The following is a 21,524-nucleotide window of genomic DNA, read 5'->3' as shown; positions in this document are numbered from 1 at the left end:
TAGTCGTACTCCTCTAAAAGTTTTCTGCCCTTATAAGAGATAAAGGTATCAAGAAGACTCTATAGTCACAGAGTGAAAGAAAAACCCATATCTACTTGCATCCTCGATAGCAGGATTATGAGATCATTTGAGAATCCGTTGAATCTTCATAGCTATGATGGGACTGAGGATTCGGACGTACATGTCGAGCACGTAGATGACTTTCTAGACTACTACCACAACCATGAGGCTATAAAATGCAAACTTTATCCATTAACTTTGATTGGATCTGTGATGGCTTGGTTAAAGTCCTTTTCTCATGGAAGTATAAATTCTTGGCCTAACATATGCGAGGTTTTCACTACCCAAAAGAAGCAACCAACAACCATGGTCATGACTAATGAGATCACCCTAGGAAAAAAACGATGCATGGGTACATTGACCTCTTTACCAAAGTGGCAGTGGTCGTGGGGGGCTAAGATGAAAGTTTAAAATGATGGATCTTAGAAAGGGGCTTGAGGAAAGACTGAATGTTCCAAGAGAAACTATGGTGCAAAGAGGCCTATTACTTGAAAGACTCGTTGAGTAGGGCATAACCTTACATTAACTATGAAGTAAAACTATTGGCCATGGGAACCAATGGTTGACCTGGGAGCACCAGATGCAGCTGACCATTAGAGAAAGGTGTTGGTCGGTATAAAGAAGAAAGTGAAGTCAGACCTTGCTTTGAGTTTTATGCTTATAATCCCCTGAGCATTTCACAGAGAAAATTTGGAAAGAATGTGAAAACACATAGTTTAAGGAAGCCATGATTAGGAACTCATATCCAGTCAAAGAGTATTCTCAAACAGATAGATCCAAGTACTATCGTTTCCATAAAAGCAACAATCATGACACTAACAATTCATCCAGTTGAGGGATGCATTGATGGATCTATTAAGAATATATGACTAGTTGAGTACACCAGGGATATCTAGAGAGGTCGGGAAGACTCCCCGAAGAAGAAACAATCCTCCAAGAAAATTGTTAAAGCTATTATTAGGGCTAAGGGAAAAATACCATGCGGGAAAAATAATGACACAAAGGGAATTTTCAAAACATTGCATCCATCACTAGAGGGGCCATCAGGGCGAGATATTTCCTTTGGTAATAACGACCATAGTCACTAAACTCTTCGTCTCTTGGGTGCTTAATGATGGTATAAACTCTTATCACATCATGTACTCATATCTTTTTTAGAAAATGGGATTGAAGAAGGAGAGGTTATGTCCCTATGAAGGATCCTACATACAGGTTTTCAACGACATAATAACTTGTGCTTGAGGGTACATTGAGTTGATGGTCCCTTTGGGAGAAGGACGGGACACCAAAAAAATATATTCTAAAATTTTAGTAGTCCCTTGCAAGAGCCTCTACAACTACATCCTAGGCAAATCCTTTGCATCAATCTTAGACACAGTGACATTCCTCGTCCGCCTCAAACTGGAGTACGACAACGTTCATGACGATTTAGTTACGATAATCGTCATGTTTTCAGACGAAGATGATCTATAATGATTTGTAGAAATACCAAAAGGAAGGCAAAGGGAAAGCTATAGATATCAACGTAGCCTCCCTAGTCAGGAAATTGAATCACATGGTTATCCGGTCTCCTATGAGTAAGACAAATTATCTCGGTAGGAAGAATATACGTGGATGATATGAGTGAACTCAAATCCAACCACCACATACCCGTGGCCAACAATAAGTGGATATGCCATATAGTTATCTTAATTTAGTTCTTTTGTATAAGAAATTCAACATTACTATAATGTACTATGTTGCTCAATTAAAAAAAGAATAAATTTCAACTAAACTATATCTTTCCATTGTGATTTTGAAAGATAATGATGAGTTTGAGGTACAATCAAAGAGATCAAAGCCCCATGACAAAGACTCTAGCATGCTGTAATAAACGCCACAGGCGTATTAATAAAGCAATCAAAACCCCATGATGTCATTGGATACATATGAAGAAAGAAACCCACAAAATGGAAAATACCAGCCCACCCCTCTCTTGGTAGCTAGCCACTCTAAAAGTAGTGGTGATTATTTCATACATCATCAACGTTGAACCAAGTTTTCACCCGGGGGAAAGGAATGGGTATTAACCTTTGGCCAGGAACGGTCCCTAGAGACGTCCAATAAAATTTGAGTACAACCTCGGAGAAAATTTGTGTCCCAGAGAAATGAACTCGAGAACATAAGTAATACATCGAAAACTAGTGAATGGTGTACTCAGAATACCGGCCAGAAGATAGGAAACTCAAAGGTTTCTTCATACCTATCGCATCACTTCTTCACTCTTCATCACATCTGCACGAACAACAAGTGACACATTTTAGGAAATATAAATCAAACAAATAATCTAGGAAAGAGAGATTTCTATATCATTTGCCAAAAGTAGTATTTATCTCTTTCTCTAATTTAGCATCCACCTATCAGGGGGTTTGAACGATCATTTTCAACCATTTTTGATGTCGCGTCAAGTGGAACTGTACCATCATTGTAGCCAAGCTCATTACAAAAGGCCACCAATTGATTCTTCAAGTATAACTCCTCCTGAGATAGATCCCCATCCATGTAGATATAAGATTTTGCTCCTGTTAAGAAGTGACTCTGATTGTAATACTTAAGGGATAAATTCGTGCACACGGGTGGACGATCAAAGTCTAATTTTCAAATCATTGCATATGCTTCTTCGGTAAGAGGAGTAACCAGGAAGAAGCGGTCCTCGAAATTCTTCACACAGTTAGAATAAGTCTTGAAGAATCCGGTGTTCCGCCTCAATGAAAGAAAGCTTGAACTATGCACATACTTTGGGTTGTTATAAGTTTTGAAGAGATGAAAGAACAACATCACAATCAGCTTACCCCCTTTACACCCACATCAATGTTGGAAGATCTTGACAAATTCCTAGCTCACCGGATGCAATTGCAGAGGGGAAATCAACTATTGGTTCAAAACACTAACTTCAAACTTATTAAAGGGGATGTTGTAACCTATGAGAGAGAATAAAAGTTCATGAAAAGGGATGACACACCCATCATATTCCATGAAAATCCTCTTATCTCCATCAGGGGAAATACTCCTCAATCAGATGAAAGACCCTCGTCAATCAAAGCCTGATCTAAAATGTCATCACGAACAAAAGCATAAATGGTCCGCAATATGCCTCGGTCCGCCCAGTCACCCAATATGTCCTTACTTGCCTTCCTAGTCGAAGTTGATGCAATATCCATGATCAAGAATACTACGAAGAAAACTAAAAATATAGACAAGACGTAACAATGAAGCAAGTTTCGGCACTGACACTCCTAATGGAAAATGCCAACAACAAAAGGAATCCTTCAAGGAAGAAACCAAAAAGGGAAGTGATTTACTATTTTGAAAACCTTATAAAAGGAAACATAAGCAAAAGGGAAAGTTTAACTTTATATTAAAAGATAGAACGATCTAGCTCGCACAACAAGTTCCAACGACCCATGACATATGAACTTGATCGAATGCTATAACGAGAAAGCTCGCAAAGAAAATATTCAAAAGAAGCATAAAGAACTTTTTAACATGTCACTAGTAGCAAAAAAAATCAAAATACCTTATTCATCCACTAAGGACCCTACGATCCACTACGCAGCACCAACAATTGATATCTCCTAAAGAATGTTCGAAAATACTCAAGTGATCTAAAAAAGAGGAAACATCATCACCAACTATCACAGAGAGACATGCCATTTGCTCCCAACGAAATGTTACCTCCTACAAGAAACACATTTAATGCACCTATACCCAAGGGCAGTGACTTCCCATAAAAGACTTCCACAACCCTGAATTATATGTTAGAGTAAAGAGCACATGACACAAATTCTTGTTCTACAAAGAAGAAACAAAGGCTTGGGAGAAACTGTTGTGGGCCACCCATAAGGCCCAAGGATAAAGGCCTAATAGTGAAGCGAAAGGAATAGAGCAAAGAATAGACCTTTTTCCCTCTTTGACCAAGAAATTCTACACGCGAGAACCTTGCGGACTATCCAGATCAATGTGATGGTTAATTGCGATCCACACCTCACCTCACACTTTTTGTTGCCAATCGTTCTCACATTTAAGAGAGAAAACACGCTATTTTCCAAATATTCAAATTCATTCTCATTTTCACATCATTTTTCACTCTCATTCTAACACGTTATTTTCCAAATATTCAAATATGTGTTTATAGCTCATATTTTTTTACTTTTAAGAATATTTAATAGTTGTTTGTTTAGAAACATGAAAATTTGAAACACATCCTATGCTACTACTATACTTTAATAACATGAAAATTGTTCTCTAGTACAATTCATGAAAATTTGAAACACATCCTCATGCTACTATGATTTTAAAAACAAAGAAGTACGATACATTTAGTCAATTTCATTATAACTAACTATATTTAATCATTTTGGCCATAATTGTACTCTATTACTACTAATGCTACTAAATTCATGTGATTTTCCCCTCTCTCTCTTCACCCCTTCATCATGGTCCCAATTTGGATGTATTCAATATGCTTTTTTCCCTTTTCTTGTGAAGGGTTAAAAAGAAGTATCCGAAGATTAAAAAAAAATAGCTTCTCAAAATGTGAGACCAAAAGAAGTCTAGGAATTTGAAGTTTCTATTAAGATGATTTCAAAAACAAAAGTTAGATGTACTATACTTTATAGCAGCAGCCGGTCAGATGAAACTAAAGCTTGATTAAACGTGACAAAAATAATGCATGGAAATTCATTATACATTTTTCATGAAATTGAATTATCATGGTACAATTCATTTCCACTTTGCTAACCCACCAAAAATGGGAGTGACCTCCATGCTTAAGATTCATAAAATTGCCTAACAAATGTGTGAACTTTTTTTCATATAAAAACTTTTTATTTACTCTTTGGGAATGAAATGATATAAAGAAAATTGTCTTAGATGAAACAAATAAAGAACTATATACCATGCAATATTGAATTTTTCACACAAAGCAAAGAAATTATCATTGAAGAAAACCATATAAACAAATACATAACACTTGTTTCAAATATTAATCTCCTATTTGCTAATACTTAAATAAGAAACCATTAAAGTTGGTTCTCATCTAGATAAAAATCAAGTAATTGGACTCAAAATCGTTTGGAAGAATCTGAGTTCAAATCCTAACAAAAACAAATCGATCAGATTTTACTTATCTCTCGACTAAACTCTTGATTACGTTGTAACCATTTCTTCTCCTTCATCTTTTCTCATAACACAACATAGATATTTGTGTGGTTAGCAAGAGAAATAATGGTTCTAAAACTTTGGTTTGTCTTGAATCATTTCTATTATATGATCATAATAATCTATGGCTCTATGAGGAACCAAAAGCACTAGATTTATAGGTTCATAACAACTCACTTGATGAAGGAGTGAAACTAGGAACTTCATTCCAAAATAGATCGTTACTATTTCCTGAACCACTCAAGAGATTCTTTGGCAAACTCAACCTTTGATGATTATTTTCTTCCATTTTCACCATTCCTATACTAGCACTTGAAGAATCCATTGCCTTAGAACTTGTGAAACTTCTTTGAGTTTCACCATTATTTTCTCCACAAAATTGAAATAATCCATTTTGTGGTTCCAAATTTGTCATGAAAGGGAATTGTTGATGATTCTGTCGTTGTTGTTGTTGCTTTTGCTGTTGATGATGAACTTGTAGCGGATTCAGAAACCTCCATTGTTCACCAACCAAAGAATCTCTACCAAGTTGATACTCAACATTAGTAGTATTGGTAATATTTTTTGCCACCATAGAATCAATGCCTTGAGAAACATAGCCATTATTGTTATAATGATGCAAAGAAGGAAAAAATGGGAATTGAGTTGGAAAATGAGACATTCCCAAGTTCACATTAGAATTATTGCCTCCATTATTATTATTATTATTATTACCAGAAGAAGATTTTGCATTTTCTGATCTAGAACCACCTGCAATAGCACTGGCACCGACTTGCCGATGATCATTACTTCGATTAGGTTTTAAAGGCGGTTTCGACACTGAATTCCCTTTGCTTCTTTTATTATTCTTTCTACAACCACCTCCAACAGGAACACTTCTAAGTGCACCACCTCTAGTCCAATAACGGCGACAAGCTTTGCAAAAATGACGAGGCTGCGAAAGACTATAGTTGTTGTAGTAGCAAAACTTTGTGTTTGTTGATTCACATCTTGGACATTTTTGTACTGCAGCAGCGGCGGCATCGTTTTGGTGTATCTTTGACATTCTAGCTCGATCCATCATTGATCCCGGTCTTATAGACCCTTGATAGCAGCCATCAGTTTCAACTGTGATTGCTGTTGTAACAGTTGAAGCTGATGGCTGCTGCAGATGCAATGAATTTTGAGTTTCAATATCAATTCCTGCTTGCTAGTTTTAATATTTTCGCAAAAGTATAAGAAAAATAATAAATAAATAAAAGAAACTATATAATATTTTACACACATGTACAATAGTATATTCAAGAAAAAAAAAGCTTGATTATAAAGTGTGTTAGAATATCTGTTTTCTGATGAATTATATCTTGTTAGCTTTATTGATGAAGAAGCTAGAAAAAATAAAAAATAAAATTAAGAATAAAGAAAAAAGGAAGCTAGAGAAGAAAGAATGAATACCTGTTGTGACCAGTTGGATGGATCTAGATAGGTTGGAAGAGAAGGAAAAACCATGGCTAATTAAGCTTTGTATCTTTTGCAAAAGTTTGATGAGTTTTCTCTTTGGATATGTTAGTGTGTGTGGGTGGAGAATCACATCAGTAACATGAGAGAGTTGCAGAGAAAAAGAGATCACAGAGATGGAAAAAAGATAAAGGAGTTTTGTGGGGGTGAGTAGTGTTTATATTTATTTTTGTTCTTGTTTATTTTCTCTCTCCCTCTCTTTTTGTATTTTATTAAAATTAAATTTTTGTGATTATTGAAGAGCACCAAACGTGTTTCTTATTCTTTTACTGTGGAATTATTTCTAAATTAGACTTTATAGTCTTAAATCATCATGCATATGTTAAAGGGAGAAAACCCTAACCCTAAATTTAAATATTAATATATAGTAGGTGTTATAGTGCACTCTAACAATAATATGATAGAAACAATGATTGTTTTTTAAAGATTAGGTTAAATTAATAAAATATTTATAACAATTTTAAATATATTATATTCATATATTATTATCTTTAACTTTGAAACTATGAGGTTTTAATATTAATAGAATTTAGAAAAATAATAATAGTATATGCATGGAATTCAAAAGTAAAAAGGTGATGAGTCATGGAGTCATGGTGGGGAGGTCTTCGGTGGAAGAGTCACAATCGAATGGACCTTTATTTCCTTTGATTCTGCTCCAGAAATAAAGTGATGGTTTTATATTCTTTATTTAATTAATAGGCACTATTATATAGTAACACCTTTTTTGCTTTTTATGTGAAATTATTTGTTACTATATGTTATGTGCCATAATTGTGTATACCTTTGCATATAGTCATATGTATTTACCACTTTCAGACCTAGACTCTAGGATTATATAAGTGTTTTATATTGTGAATGAAGGATACATCAGCATTCCATGCTGCAATCTAAGGAGAGAGTAGTAAGATTCAGCAATGCCCTTGTGCACATATGAAGAGGATAAAGATCCTCTAACTTTTATATCAACAAGGTGGAATAAATTCACAAAGTATATAAATCACATGAAAGATAAAATTGGTTCTAATAATATATCATGATTTTAAGTTGCAATTAATGTTATGTGGTAAAATAATTTTAAGTTCATTTTGTCGGAAAGGGTGAGAACCACCGAGAAGGAAAGAGATTTGAGATCCTATGGTTCAACTTGTCTAGAAGATATTAACTTCTTAGAGAAATGGATTTGTGAGTCTGGGAGGAAAGTTGGTCCTACTTAATTCGGTGTTGAACTTGATTTCAATTTTTTTTTATCTTTTATGAAGATGTCAGTTGCAGTTCGAAAGAAGCTGGTTGATTTATATAGGTGATTTCTTTGGTGATTTTTAAAGGTGGTGATAATGTTGCTTGGATGAAGTTGGCAAATGTGTGTAAGACCAATATGGTTAGTGGTTTAGATGTCAGAGATCTTAGGCTGGTTAACCTAGCTATATTAAGTAAATCTAGGTGGATAATTCTTTTGAATGTGCCTTTGTTGTGGAAAAATATTTGCTTAGTAAGGTATGGTTCAGATGATTTTGGTTATCTTCTAGGGGGTAAGGTTGGGGGCCTTTCAAGGGTGTCTCAGTGGTGGAGAGGGATTTCGTTGCTAAGGTCTCCCCTAGATGTGGGGTATGATTGGTTCGTCGTCTCTTGTGTCCAGAGGTTTAGGGATGGGCAAAAAATTAGATTTTTGCATGATGTTTGGGTTGACGCAACTCCGCTATGTGTTTCTTTCGAGCGTTTATTTCTTGTCTCTAGGAAATAAAACCATGTGATAAGTTCTTTTGATGTTTGGGAAGAGAGTGTTTGGTCTGAAGATTTTCTTGGAGGCGTCCTCTCCAGGGTTTGGTAGGAGGAGCTTCTAGAGTCTTTACTTGGTCTTTTAGATTGGCTGGTGAGATCTGATCAGGAAGATGCTTGAGTTTGAAACCCATACACGGTACGTAACTTTTTTGGTGAAAGCTACCTACGACCACCTTGTCTCTCTAGCCTCACATGCTTTCTAAGATTTGGAAGAGTTGAGCGCCTTCTAAAGTGGTAATGTTATCCTGGATGCTGCTCAAGAATAAACTACTGACAAGGAAGAATATTCGCATGCGTCAGGTTGTGTCAAATCTTATATACCATAATGATTTCAAGCTATTCACTAAACAAACCCCCATTATTTAATGGAGAAGGGTATAGTTTGTCGAAAGAGAAAATGAAGTTTTTCATAGAAGGAATGGATTATGGTATTTGGAAGACTGTGAATGAAGGTTTATTTGTTTCTAAACACATAGTTAATGGTGTTGTAGAAAACAAACCTTAAAAGGATTGGACAAAAAATGATAAAGAAAATGTGAAGCCCAGTTTAAAAATGAAAGTTGTCATCACTACTGCTCTCGATATTGATGAATTTTTACGAGTTTCTCACTACGAAACTACAAAAGAAATGTGGGACATCCTCCAAATTACCTATGAAGGTACTATTGAGGTGAAGAGGGCAATGTTGGGTACATTAACCCATGACTATGAACTCTTTAAAATGAAACTCGAAGAGAGCATTAATCAGATGCAAACACAATTTACCCATATCGTGAGTCATATGAGAACTCTGGGAAAACATTTTCAATTGAAGAATTTGTTATAAAGATTCTTAGATGCCTAAACTGTAGTTGGAAACCTAAACTTACTGGGATTTGTGTATCTAAGAATTTATAAATCATGGACACACACACACACACACACACACACTCTTTGGTAAATTGTAAGAATATGAGATGGAGCTAAAAAATACTTGATGATGAAGAAGAAGACCACAAGAAGAAAAGGAAAAGTATTTCTTTTAAAGCTACTAACATCGAAGATAGGGAATCAAAATATGAAGAATGTCAAAGTGAGATTAATAAATTCATGAAGCTCATGTTTATAAAATTCAAGGAGTTCATAAGGCACGTAAAACAAAACTCAAGACTCCATAAGAAAAGTGAGGAAAGTTGATCATCCATTCCTACATGTCATCAATGCGGAGAGAAAGGGCATGTAAGACCAAACTGCCCTCAACACTCGAGAAAAAACCAAAATAAAAGAAAGTTTAAGAAATCCAAAAGGAGAGCTTACATAGTATGAGATAACGACGATATGGAATCTTTAGATAAAGAATAAGCAAACCCTTATTTCAGGGTAAATCATCAAGATGGTGAGGTAACCTCTCTCTTTTCCTATAAAGATTTATTTCACATTTGTAAGCTAACAAAAGAAATGAGTAAATTAGAACAAATTATCTCCACCTCCAAAAACATTATCTCTTCCCTTGAATTGAAAAATAAAAACATGTTGGAAGAAATAGAAAGTCTTAAAGAGAGACAATATGATCGAATTCAAAACTCTTCCTCATCTCATAAAGCCTTTCAAGAATCTATCAAGTGTGATTAATGTGACATTTTGAAAAATAAAATTGATGATATTCAAAACACACTTAATAAATTCACTAAAGGGACAGACAAGTTGATTCTTTTGTTAGGAAACCAAAAGGTGTATTACAATAAGGCTGGTCTTGGTTATGAATCTAAGAACAATAGTAAACATTTTAGCAATATTTGAAATGACCAACCAACATCTAAATGAAAGAACCTAAAATGTAATTAGTGTAATAAAGACGGACATATTACCATGTTCTATTTTATAAAAAATAGTCATGAGACAAAGAAGGACATCCTCCTTCATACTTTTATAAAGAACATTGTGAGCGTAAAAATAGAAAGATATCTTCTCGTAATATGTATTCCACTAACATCAAAGGACCCAAAAATAAATGGGTACAAAAGGTATAAAAGTCAAGTTGAGATGCAGATGCTGATAGTTGCTCTTCAAGTGACACAACTAAGGAAATAAATGTGTTATACTGTTCCACTCCTATGAGGGAAGAGATATCTTCGCATAACAACAACAAGACAAAATATTGAATCTTTGAGTTTTGGTATCCCAAAAAAACATCATTGGGAGATGATTATCAAGGGAAAAAATATCAAAGACAAGAAGAAGTTTAAAGTCGAAATGGAGAGATTCAAGTTAAAGAAGTCAACTTAAAAGAATCAATGTCTAACTAAAAAATGGGGAACATTAAGGACCATCCCATTACAATGTTAATGGAGATATTTTTAAGGTAACTACATATCAACACTCCCTTAACAATGTTAAAATCAAAAGATAGGAAATCTTCCTCAAATATCTTAAGTGTGCAAGAAGAATTTGTTACCTAATGGTGTTTGTCTATCCGGATGTTGATGGTATCCCTCAACGGATGGGATCAAGGTTTTAACGTTGATGGTATCATTAAATGGTTGAATTCATGGAACCTATTAAAAGGTTAAGATGATACATTTGTAATGGATTTATCAGTCATATGGTTGAACCAACTCGCATATCAAATTATTCATAGAGAAGGAAAATCGACGATGGCTTGTCATTTCTTAGAAAGGGGAAGTTTCTAAAGTACCTTGAGATTTTGAGGTAGTAAACTTAATAGAGATTAAAAAATTGTAAAAATATGATTGATTCTTTAATAAGTGATTTATTAATTTCTTAGTCAATTAAATTTATTTTTTACTAACCTATGGTTGAGTTTCAAGTTCTTTGGAGAAAAAGGGTGTCAAATACAACATGCCTAGAGCCCAATATTAATCTAAAGGCACAAGGAGGATAGAAATAAGTTGTACAAAAGATTTCATAAGATAAAATTATTATACATTGGAAAGAATATGAGAAAGAAAGAAGTAGACAACACAATTCCGTCTCGGTTTAGAAAGCTTCAAAGACTTTTGTGTTCTGCTCGAGAAAGAATCAAGGGGAAGAAGTTCTCCAAAGCTTATGTACCGGTTGATTTCAAATATGGATGCTAGCTTTCACTAGGATAAATAAAATCTTAGATCTTATTTATTACTACTTACTCTAGATTGCTCATGTCCATAACTATAAGGTAACTTGTTCTTTTTACATGAGATCTATGTGCTTTGATTATTATTTTACCTTTTTGATTATGACAAAGGGGGGAAGTAAACTCTAAGAGGGATTATATTATATTGTATACTTAATTGAGGGGAAGTTTAACTACACAAGTTATATATCTATATGCTTCTCTTTTACCACCTCATTAAGAGATCGTTGTCATCACCAAAAACGGGGAGAATTGTAAGAACAAGATTGACTCTACAACTATTCCTGATTTTTGATGATAATAAAGTATAAAAGAACATTTTTGTTGTCTAACAATTTATTGATTATGCAGAGTCTGAGCTTACTTAAAGCGAAGAAAAGCTAAATCTGATTCAGAAAGAAGCAGAATTAAGATAGCTGTGAACAATCTAAAATACTGAAGTATGTTGATCAAAACGGACTCTGAATTCTGGTCCTAAAGAAACTTTGAACTCTGATATAAGAGACTCTGAATTTTGGACATCATCAGAATCTGAATCAATCTTATGCTTGTAGAAGTCCTGAAGATTTTGTCTACTCTAATTATCACTAGTAAACTCTTACGAAGAAGGCAGCTCCAATAGATTTTGAACTCTAAACATTTGTTTTATCACCCGTATGCCAAGTCTTTGTTATATAGTATTTTAATGGGTAAAGAATTACTATGCATATTCTAATCAAACGTCAAATAAATAAGTACTACTTCAAATGGCTAGAAAATGATTTTCTACCTACCCAAGATTTACTGATGTACCTACCTACTCTACAGCAAAAAGCATACCTCGAAGAAAGGTCTAACCCTATTCTTCAACGGGTCTAATTCTTCCTATATAAAAATATCAAGGGATTTTTTTAAATGATAACAAAATAGAAAGGGTGATGATGGATGATTGCAAAATAAAAAGGCTTCAAAGTTGAAATTCCATGATGAAAGATCCATTAAAGAATTGGCGATAGAAAAACAATCGGAAAAATGAAAAACATCTGAGAAAATAAAGCAAGCAACAAACAAAAAAGATAAAAACAACAAATCACAAGAACAAAGAAAAATCATCTACGCAAAAAATAAAAGAGAAGAGAGAAAATTTATTTTCAAACACTTATAGCTATCTATTTCATATCTTGCTTAAGTGTGAAACTCTGTTGTAATTTTGTGTACTCTGCTTATCAACAAATAAACTATTTAAACGGAAAACGTGTTATTGTAACTCTAGTTGTATTCCTCAAGCAACTAGGTTGGCCAGGCTCTTGAGAAGTCAGTGACAGGTAGTCATTAAGGATTAAATCTCCTTAAGTGACCAAGTTGGTCAGGATATTAAGAAGTCAATGACCGTCTAATTTCTTAGGGGAGCAGTTGCATAATTCTTAAGAAATTAGTGACAAGTTGTCATTGGTTTGTAATCAGTTTGATTAATGGATTAAGTCATTTTCTAAAGCGAAATCACTTCGAAGAGAGGACTAGAGGTAGCTTAGTTAATGGTGAACCAGGATATAAATCCTTGAGTACTTTATCATTGTCTTAATTTTTTTAAGATTTTGTTTTAGGTCATGAAAATGTATCATACTAGAAACCCAATTCAACCCCCCTTTCTTGTGTTTCTTGCACCTTCAATTGGTATCAGAGTCTGGTTCTGGTATTGACAACTTTGTGTCAAACACTTAACTGTGTGAGATAAAGGTCCAACTTTTATTTGAACATACAATGGCATTTACCAGTGGTGAGAAGTCATATACAAGAAACAATTATCACTATTATGCTAAACTTTTAATAATTGATGGAGAAAAGTTTGATTATTGGAAGGATAAAACTGAAAGTTTCTTCCTCAGTTATGATGCAAATTTAGGAGATATGGTAGTAGGTGGATACACACATCCTGTAAACTCAAATGGTGTTAAGCTTGACAAAAGAAAAATGAGTGAACATTAAAAGAGAGATAACAAAAATCACTATGGATCAAGAACAATTTTGTTGAATGTTATTTCCTACACTGAGTATGAAAAGATTACAAATAGAGACTCTGCTAAGTCTATGTTTGATTCATTAAGAATGACTTATGAAGGAAATGAGTAGGTGAAAGAAGCCAAGGCCATGGCCTTGATTCAAAACTATGAGGCTTTCAAAATGGAAAAAGATGAAACTATCGAGAGTATGCTTTCATGGTTTCAAACTCTTCTTGTTGATTTGAAAGTTTTGGACAAAAGATATACAACTGCAAATCATGTAAATAAAATCATCATAACGTTGCCAAAGAAATGGAGGCCAATAGTGACAACACTAATGGTGTCAAAGGATCTTATTATAACAATTATGGAAGAGCTAGTGAGTTATTTGAGAATTCATGAAATAGACTTAGAAGTGGATGAGCCTCAGAGGAAGAAAAATTTTGTGGCTCTGAAGTCAAAATTCAAAGCTCTATAAGTTGATAAAGAAGAATCTGAAGAAGATTCTGATGATGAGTATGAGATGTCTCTACTATCCAAAAGAGTCAACTGTCTCTAGAAGAAAAGACAAATAAACTTTAGAGGTTATATAAAAGGAGGACGATCTGAGTCAGACTCTAGACATGATAAGTCTGGAGTAAAGACAAAGGTTACCTACTATGAATGCAGAAAACCAAGTCACTACATGAATGAGTGTCCTAAAATCATCAAGTAAAAGCCTAAGAAAATATTATCCAAAGAGAAGAAGAAAGGTCTAATGGAAATGTGGGACGACTCTGACTCCTTAGAAGATGACTCTGAAGGAGAATAAGCTAATGTAGTACTCATGGCTAGAACAAAAGTTTCAGAGCCATAATCAGATTCAGAGTCAGAATCAAAATAGACATCCTTAGTAGCCAAGTTGAGACACCAGTCATGGTAACTGAAGATCACATATTCAAACATTGAGGGTGTTCAACTTGAAACCAAACAATCAGCATCAGAAGCTACTGACATATCAGAAGATGTTGACACATCATCACCTTAGAAGAAGCTCAAGTAAAGACTCTCTCACTATGAAGAACTTATTCTTGGTGACAAGTCACAATCTGTCAGAACCAGATCTTCATTTAGACAAGATGAAGAAACTCTTCTTGGATTGGGTTCTACCATAGAACCAACATCCGTTAATGAAGCTTTTCTAGACTCTGAATGGATTTTGGCAATGCAAAGAACTCAATTAATTTTCCATAAATGATGTGTGGGATCTAGTGCCAAAACCCAAAAGAAAATTGATACGTGTCGTGACTGTATATAGAATATAGTCTATCGGGTACTTGACTGCAAGTGCACAGTCCACTCGTTTTAGTTTTAAAAGATATTGAACCCACAGAGACAAATGGTCAAACTAATGCAATCGACGTTACTATGTTTAGCTAAGGGAATGATTTTTAGAAGTTTGGTTGCAGAAAATTAAATCTAAGGGAAGTTAAGTTTTAAGAAAGTATTAATAGGAGGAATCAGTATGCAACGCATTAATCGCCAGGGATTCAATAAGTCACCGGTGTATAATTTAAATACCAAATATCTTTCAGTAGAAAATACTTATTTAAAAGGCTTTATCTCACACTCTCGTGATTGTTGATTCAGCCTATACCTTTAAGTCAGAATGTACGATCTCGCTGTCCCATTTGAAGTTAAAAATACTTTTTGAAAATAGGTAGGTTCTAATTGCTTTTAAAGTGTTCTCGCTGTTTTTAAAATCAATGCCTAGTTTTACTATCCAGTTCGAGCCTCACGCTCTCGCGATTGTTGGTTCTCACCTTAGTTAATTTCCCACTCTCGTGGCAAAATCGTATTAAATAGCTTCTCACTTTTGTGACAAAGTCAATTAAATTTAAGTTAAAAACCACAATCGAAAAGATTGTTTGAGAAAAGGAGTTTTCACCGATTATTATTAAATCCCGTCTAATTAAATTGTTACATACCGATACCGGTAATTTAACCGGACATGTTAAATAGCGCAAACACAGACGAGCATAAACAGATTAACAGTGCAGCAAACATAATTATAATAATAATTGAATAAAAAACCTGGCAAAGGAGTTTAACAGAGTGCGTCGAATCTTGGAGTACTTGAGCAGTCCTCCACAGGTCGGTAGGATTCTGCTTCTTCGATACAATTGCTTACTAAATTAAATAAAGTTAGTAGTTCCCCAGTGTAGGAAACTACTACTTTGGCTAATTGAAAAACGGAAAGGAAATGGGAAAACGGAAATTCTAAACGGAATGGTAACTGACTTTCGGAAAGGGAAAACAAATGTTGCAGAAGGAAAATAACACTAAAAAGCTAAAATGCTGTAGAGAAATAAATTGCAGAGGGAGAGTAGACGTGCCCCCGTTTCCAACTTTTGTCCTTTTTATATCTCTTGCTAGGTCATGGAAGTTGAGAGAAATAAGGCATGACTCAGTTGAGTGAGAAATCCACGGGAAAGTGGTTATGTTCCTGGAATTTAGGCACGTTTTGGTTGCTTCTGTTGACTGCTTCAAGGCGTTAATTCTGGCCGTGTGACGCTCGTCATGGGCCTGTGACGGTCGTCACAGGCTGGGCGTGTCGGTCGTCATACACCTTGTGACGGTCGTCACATCAACAATTTCTGTGTTCTTCTATTTTCTGTTTTTCTGATGCTTTCTCATCTTTTTCTTCTTCTTTTTCTTCCTTTTCTACACTTTGCTCATTTACGCATGGAGATTGAAATACCTGCAAAAATAACTCGAATACTTGCGGAATAATCGGAATATAAACTAAAGTGGTATGTTCTTTGAGTGTAAATCAAGGCAAATATATGATGTATTTTCGCGTTATCAAACTCCTCTAAACTTGAATCTTTGCTTGTCCTCAAGCAATTGAAATTTGAAAACACTAATTAAACACGAATACATTTCTAATTCGTACGTGGTTGTCAGGTACTTTGTTAAGACGGCAGATACTCAAGTAAAACACTAAAGATACAGTGACGACACAAGCAATATGCATTAACGTGGACCTCTCCTTTGTACAAGCCAGTTTGAATCATGCTATTATAGCTCAACCTAGTGTCCCTCGTTTCTATTTCACTCGGTTTCATTCTAGCGCAATCACATTAAGCCTTTTGCCTTCGCACGCACTTAGTGAAGTAGCCGGTTAGTGACTTTGATCCTTTTCTTAGCACGGGGTCTGGTACACTAGTGAGGTACCCCTTTATATATATCCCCTTTTTGAAGGTTGTGGGGGATCGAACCGTAGTTCGCCCTACCGAGTCTAGTACCAGGTACCTCTGAACCAACCAGTCGGGTATTTCTGTTCCTTCCTTTTGTATATCTTGCAACCGTTTGTATGGTTCATTTATCAATTTCATGATAGCAAAAAGTATGAAGGATTTTATTTAATTCGTAGGCATCAAACACTTATATTCACCGGCTCTTCACGTGGTTTGTGCTTGAGACGGTGCTGACTGCTAGTATAAACTACTAGGGGTTAATCTAGAACGGAGACTTAAGGTACCAGTATAATGGATATTCAAACTGATCTCGTGGAAGTGAGGGATCTAAGGTGTCGGGACGGTATCAATCTTGTTAGATTTTTCTCAGTTTCCTAACAGAACCTCTATAAGATAACCTATATACTCGTAGGGTATGCATTTAATCTTAAGGACAAAAAATTTGTTATGCCAAATTATGTATAGATGAATGAATGATGGTAACGATTTAATAAGGACAAACAATTTTTTTTGTATTGGCTAAAAATAGAAACAAGTAAAGGAAAGATGGGGATTTCATCCCACATTTAAACAAAGCATTATCCTCAATGCGACAATATAAAGTAAAAGGAAAGAAACATGAAGATCACTACTCGTCGTCACGCTGTTGGCCTCTGCGTGCTCTGGCTCTTGCTCTTGCGCGCTCACCTCTTCCTCGTTGGGTAGGGTCCAATTCCACATGCTGAGTGTACTCCTGGATGGCATCTAAGCGATATGTCAGGGCACTCATCTGGTCTGAAGGCTCCGCCATCCCCTGGTCGTGTCAGTTTGCATAGTCGTGCTAATCCTGTTATATCTGTTGGATTGCTTGCATCATTTTCGTCTGGCGTTCTTCCATCCTCTGGTTGTGTCGCAACATATCAGCGTAGATGTTTTCCATGGTGGCGGGTCTTCGCTCGTTTCTTCGCTGGCCTCGGGAAGATGTCTCTGAAGCGTACTCAGGAGGCGACTGTGGCATGCCTCGGTCAAGTTCTTCCTCGACTTCATCTGCTCCATTATTAGGATCTCCTTCATTTTCCTCAGGGGCGTTCAGATCAAAAATCCAATTCGCCATATTCTGGGGATCTGTACAGTTCCTGTTGGGCATGATGATGCTTCGGACTATCTTGTTTCTAACCACAGGATGATACTTCTCGCCGTCTCTGGCCTTGATGAGGTGTGAAGCACGGCAATAGTCGATGTCAAGGAACTCGGCTGGCAAGGCTGGCATGTCGGCGAGCCTATCCCCTAGATTCAAACCTAGTGCTATGGAGGTGATGATTCCCCCAAAACATGGCTGCCTCTCATGCAAGAAGCCTGAATGTTGGCTAATAGGAATGGAGTGACATTGAACGCGATCGGGTGAACACACAGTGAAGAAGAAAGAGTTCCTTGGATTTTACCTTGTGATTGCTGACTCTTCCGAAAACCGTGGCCCCAGGACTCGGTGGAAATATCTAATAGCTGGGTTGTGAATGTAAGTTGTGTTGAGCGTATCCCAGCTTGTGGCATTCATGTTAGTGAGGCTATACCATACTCCAAATGTTATCTCTGACCATCCGTCAGGGATACATCAGTGAACTCCCTCTCCATGTCGGAAACCAAGCATTTGCGCTAACTGAGTTTGGTTTAGGGAATACTCGGTACCAAACATTATGAATGTGGCGACTCCGATGAGAAACTGAGTTGCGCCAGAGGGGGTAATGTAGGAGAAGGAACTCAGGAATTCTAGGGTCAGCGCCTCGTAAGTTGGTTGCGGTGTGGTGCAAAGCTGTGTCAAGTCGGAGTTTGTCAGCATCCAACCCACGTCGTCCAGAAGTCCCAGCTCCGTCAGACATTCGTTATCAACATACCTCGTAGCTTGGACTGAATGTTGATAGAATTTGAGGTAGTTGTCTCTTTGGCGCTTGCCGACTTCTCCATTTCTGAATATGACGGTTGAGAGGTCGGGAGCTGCTCTCTCTTGACGGGCCATTGGTGAGGTTTATGAAAATATAAGTGTTGGTGGGAGAGGTGGATATCGTGATTTACACGCTTCTCTCTTAAAAGAATGTAAAAAATTGGTTAGTGGAGAGAAGAGTGGTTGTGAGTAGGATGACTTGATGAGGAAAAAGAGAGGAAGCGCGCCTGTATTTATAGGCGTGCTCTCTGGATTCGTGAAGGTCGTCACAGGGGGGTGACGGTCGTCACGCGTATTGGGTGTGTAACGGTCGTCACACACTTGTTTGCAAATTTTCTCATTAAATGTTGCTGCAGTTTAATACAGTATAATATAATGACTGAGAAATTGAATTTAAAAGCATAAATAAATAAATAAATATAGAAGTATAAATAAATAAGTAGCAATGTTATTAAATTAAAAGATTAAAACTAAATGTAATATAAGAAATAATAATGATAAAAGAGCAATAAATAGAAGCAATGAAATGTGCTCCCTCCCCACACAAAACATAGTAGTGTCCTCATTGCTTAGTGTGAGTAGGATACATTAGTGGTCAGTGAAATCAGCCACGGTTCTGTCCCAATGCAGCTACAGCCTGGTTCAAATGATCAAACTGTTCGACGGCGACATCCATTAGGCCTAAGACATCAAGGCGCATGATCTTTATCTCTTCTTTCACAGTTGTGATGTCAACATGGAAATCATCCAGACGGGTAAGAAGCATGGAAAGATTATCTGCATAGGATGGAAGTTCTGGTTCATCTATGTTATAGTAGTTTGGAGGTGTTTCAGGGTCAGATTCATCAACAAGGATAGGGTCATTGAAATACTCATATATAGGCGGTGTCTCAGGAGGTGAAGGCGGATCAATTGGGTGTTCATCTAAATCATAAAGCCGGTTATTGCGGTTATGAACACTTGTTCTTTCATGGTTAGGCAGGGTAAATAGTCGAACAACTTCGTTGTTAATGAGGTAATCAAAAGTATTCGGCCAAAGGTTGCCTAGGATTCTACGGTTAAAGCAAAATTCAATGTCCATGGGTCGGATGTGTCCAAACGGTACATGCTCATAAAGTGGGCGTCTAAGTCCAATGGCATCATCTATCATGGTTACTAGGCCACCTATTATGATTGGGGTGTGATTGTTCTTTGCAAGGTGAATGAATCTCTCCATCATAAATGTCACAACATTGACATGTCGACCTTGGTCGACACAGAGTAAGATAAAAAGTTCACCTCGTGACATTATGGTGTTGTTCTCTTCCTTTCCAAACAGGGTGTGGGCTAGTATTTTATCGAAGTAGCAGATAGTAGGGTTATGGATCATTTGGGAGTGCATCTCGTTTGGGTTAGGGTGGTAATCTCTAGTTAAACTACCCCAAAAGTAATCTAGGTCGATGTCATCGATTAATTCCTCCTGGCGGGTAGTGAAAACAAATGGGCCACTAGGAAATCCTAGGAGGTCAGCAACGTCTCTACGGTTATAAGTGAAGTCCATGCTAAATAGCCTAAAGGAAATCAACCCTTTGTTAAGTCCGTAACCATGTTCGGGGTTGTATATTAGGGAGCTAAGGAATTCTAGGGTAAGTTCATGGTAAGTGACAAACCTTCTCTTAATAGCAGCATTCTCCCATCCTAACTGGTTAAACATAAACAAGATGATGTCTCGGATACCTAACCTATCCATGGTAGGTCCATCATAATATATGGATAAAGCCATATCCTTCCGAGCTAAATAATCATAACGCCTTCTCTGAACTCTTCCTCTGAAAACTGTGTCTACTGGTTGCATGATGAAAGTTAGTAACTAACTAGTTATAAATTCGCCTGTTAGTCGGTATTCAATGTTTCTAAGTTAGTAACTAGGAGCAACAAGTATTACTGCATATAATCAATTAAGGGGAGCAAAAAATACAAATGAAAGTCAAAGAAGGAAAATACTTAGTAACAAAGATAACAAATAAAATAAAAGGCGAGTTGTCTCCCACTAAGCACTTTGTTTAATGTCGTAAGTTCGACAGTAACGTTGCGATGTACTAGTTTTGTGGTTGAGCAGGCAGCTCTATAAGTCTTAGACTATTTGAATAGTCTCTATTGTCAATATTATGATAATGTTTTAATCGCTTCCCGTTTACCATAAATGGGTCACTATTCCGACCTTTGATTTCTATCGCACCGCTTTTAAGGACTTCTGTAATTTCGAAAGGGCCTAACCACCTAGATTTAAGTTTTCCCGAAAAAAGTTTAAGTCTCGAATTAAATAGTAGTACTATGTCGCCGACATGAAACTCTTTCCTAGATATACGTTTGTCGTGCCGTTTTTTGGTTCGCTCTTTGTATATCCTGGCATTCTCATAGGCGTCTAGTCGAAGTTCTTCCAATTCGTGAATGTCCAAAATTCGTTTCTCACCTGCAGAAGTATAATTTATATTTAAGTCTTAATTGCCCAGTAAGCTTTGTGTTCTAATTCCACAGGGCGATGACATGATTTACCGTAGACTAATTTAAAGGGTGTGGTCCCTATTGGGGTTTTGTAAGTTGTCCTATAGGCCCACAGAGCTTCGTTTAGTTTAGATGACCAGTCTTTTCTGGATATTCTGACATCTAGAATCTGTTTGATCTCTCGATTCAAAACTTCGACTTGCCCACTGATTTGTGGGTGATAAGGTGTTGCTACACGGTGTCGGACTCCATAC

General features: G+C 36.3%; 1 protein-coding gene across 1 annotated transcript; it reads right to left on the bottom strand.

The window, feature by feature from the left end:
• Window positions 1-5,010: 5,010 nt before the first annotated feature.
• On the bottom strand, window positions 5,011-6,900 carry LOC127128823 (dof zinc finger protein DOF5.1). Its single transcript, XM_051058187.1, has 2 exons — window positions 6,694-6,900; window positions 5,011-6,448 (listed from the first exon to the last, which is right to left on the bottom strand). The coding sequence occupies exons 1-2, from the start codon at window positions 6,745-6,747 to the stop codon at window positions 5,423-5,425; spliced, it is 1,080 nt and encodes a 359-aa protein (XP_050914144.1). The 5' UTR covers window positions 6,748-6,900; the 3' UTR covers window positions 5,011-5,422.
• Window positions 6,901-21,524: the final 14,624 nt, after the last annotated feature.

This window comes from Lathyrus oleraceus, chromosome 3 (genome assembly GCF_024323335.1).
Source record: "Lathyrus oleraceus cultivar Zhongwan6 chromosome 3, CAAS_Psat_ZW6_1.0, whole genome shotgun sequence".
Taxonomy (NCBI): domain Eukaryota; kingdom Viridiplantae; phylum Streptophyta; class Magnoliopsida; order Fabales; family Fabaceae; genus Lathyrus; species Lathyrus oleraceus.
This window is presented reverse-complemented; position numbering and strand designations above follow the sequence as displayed.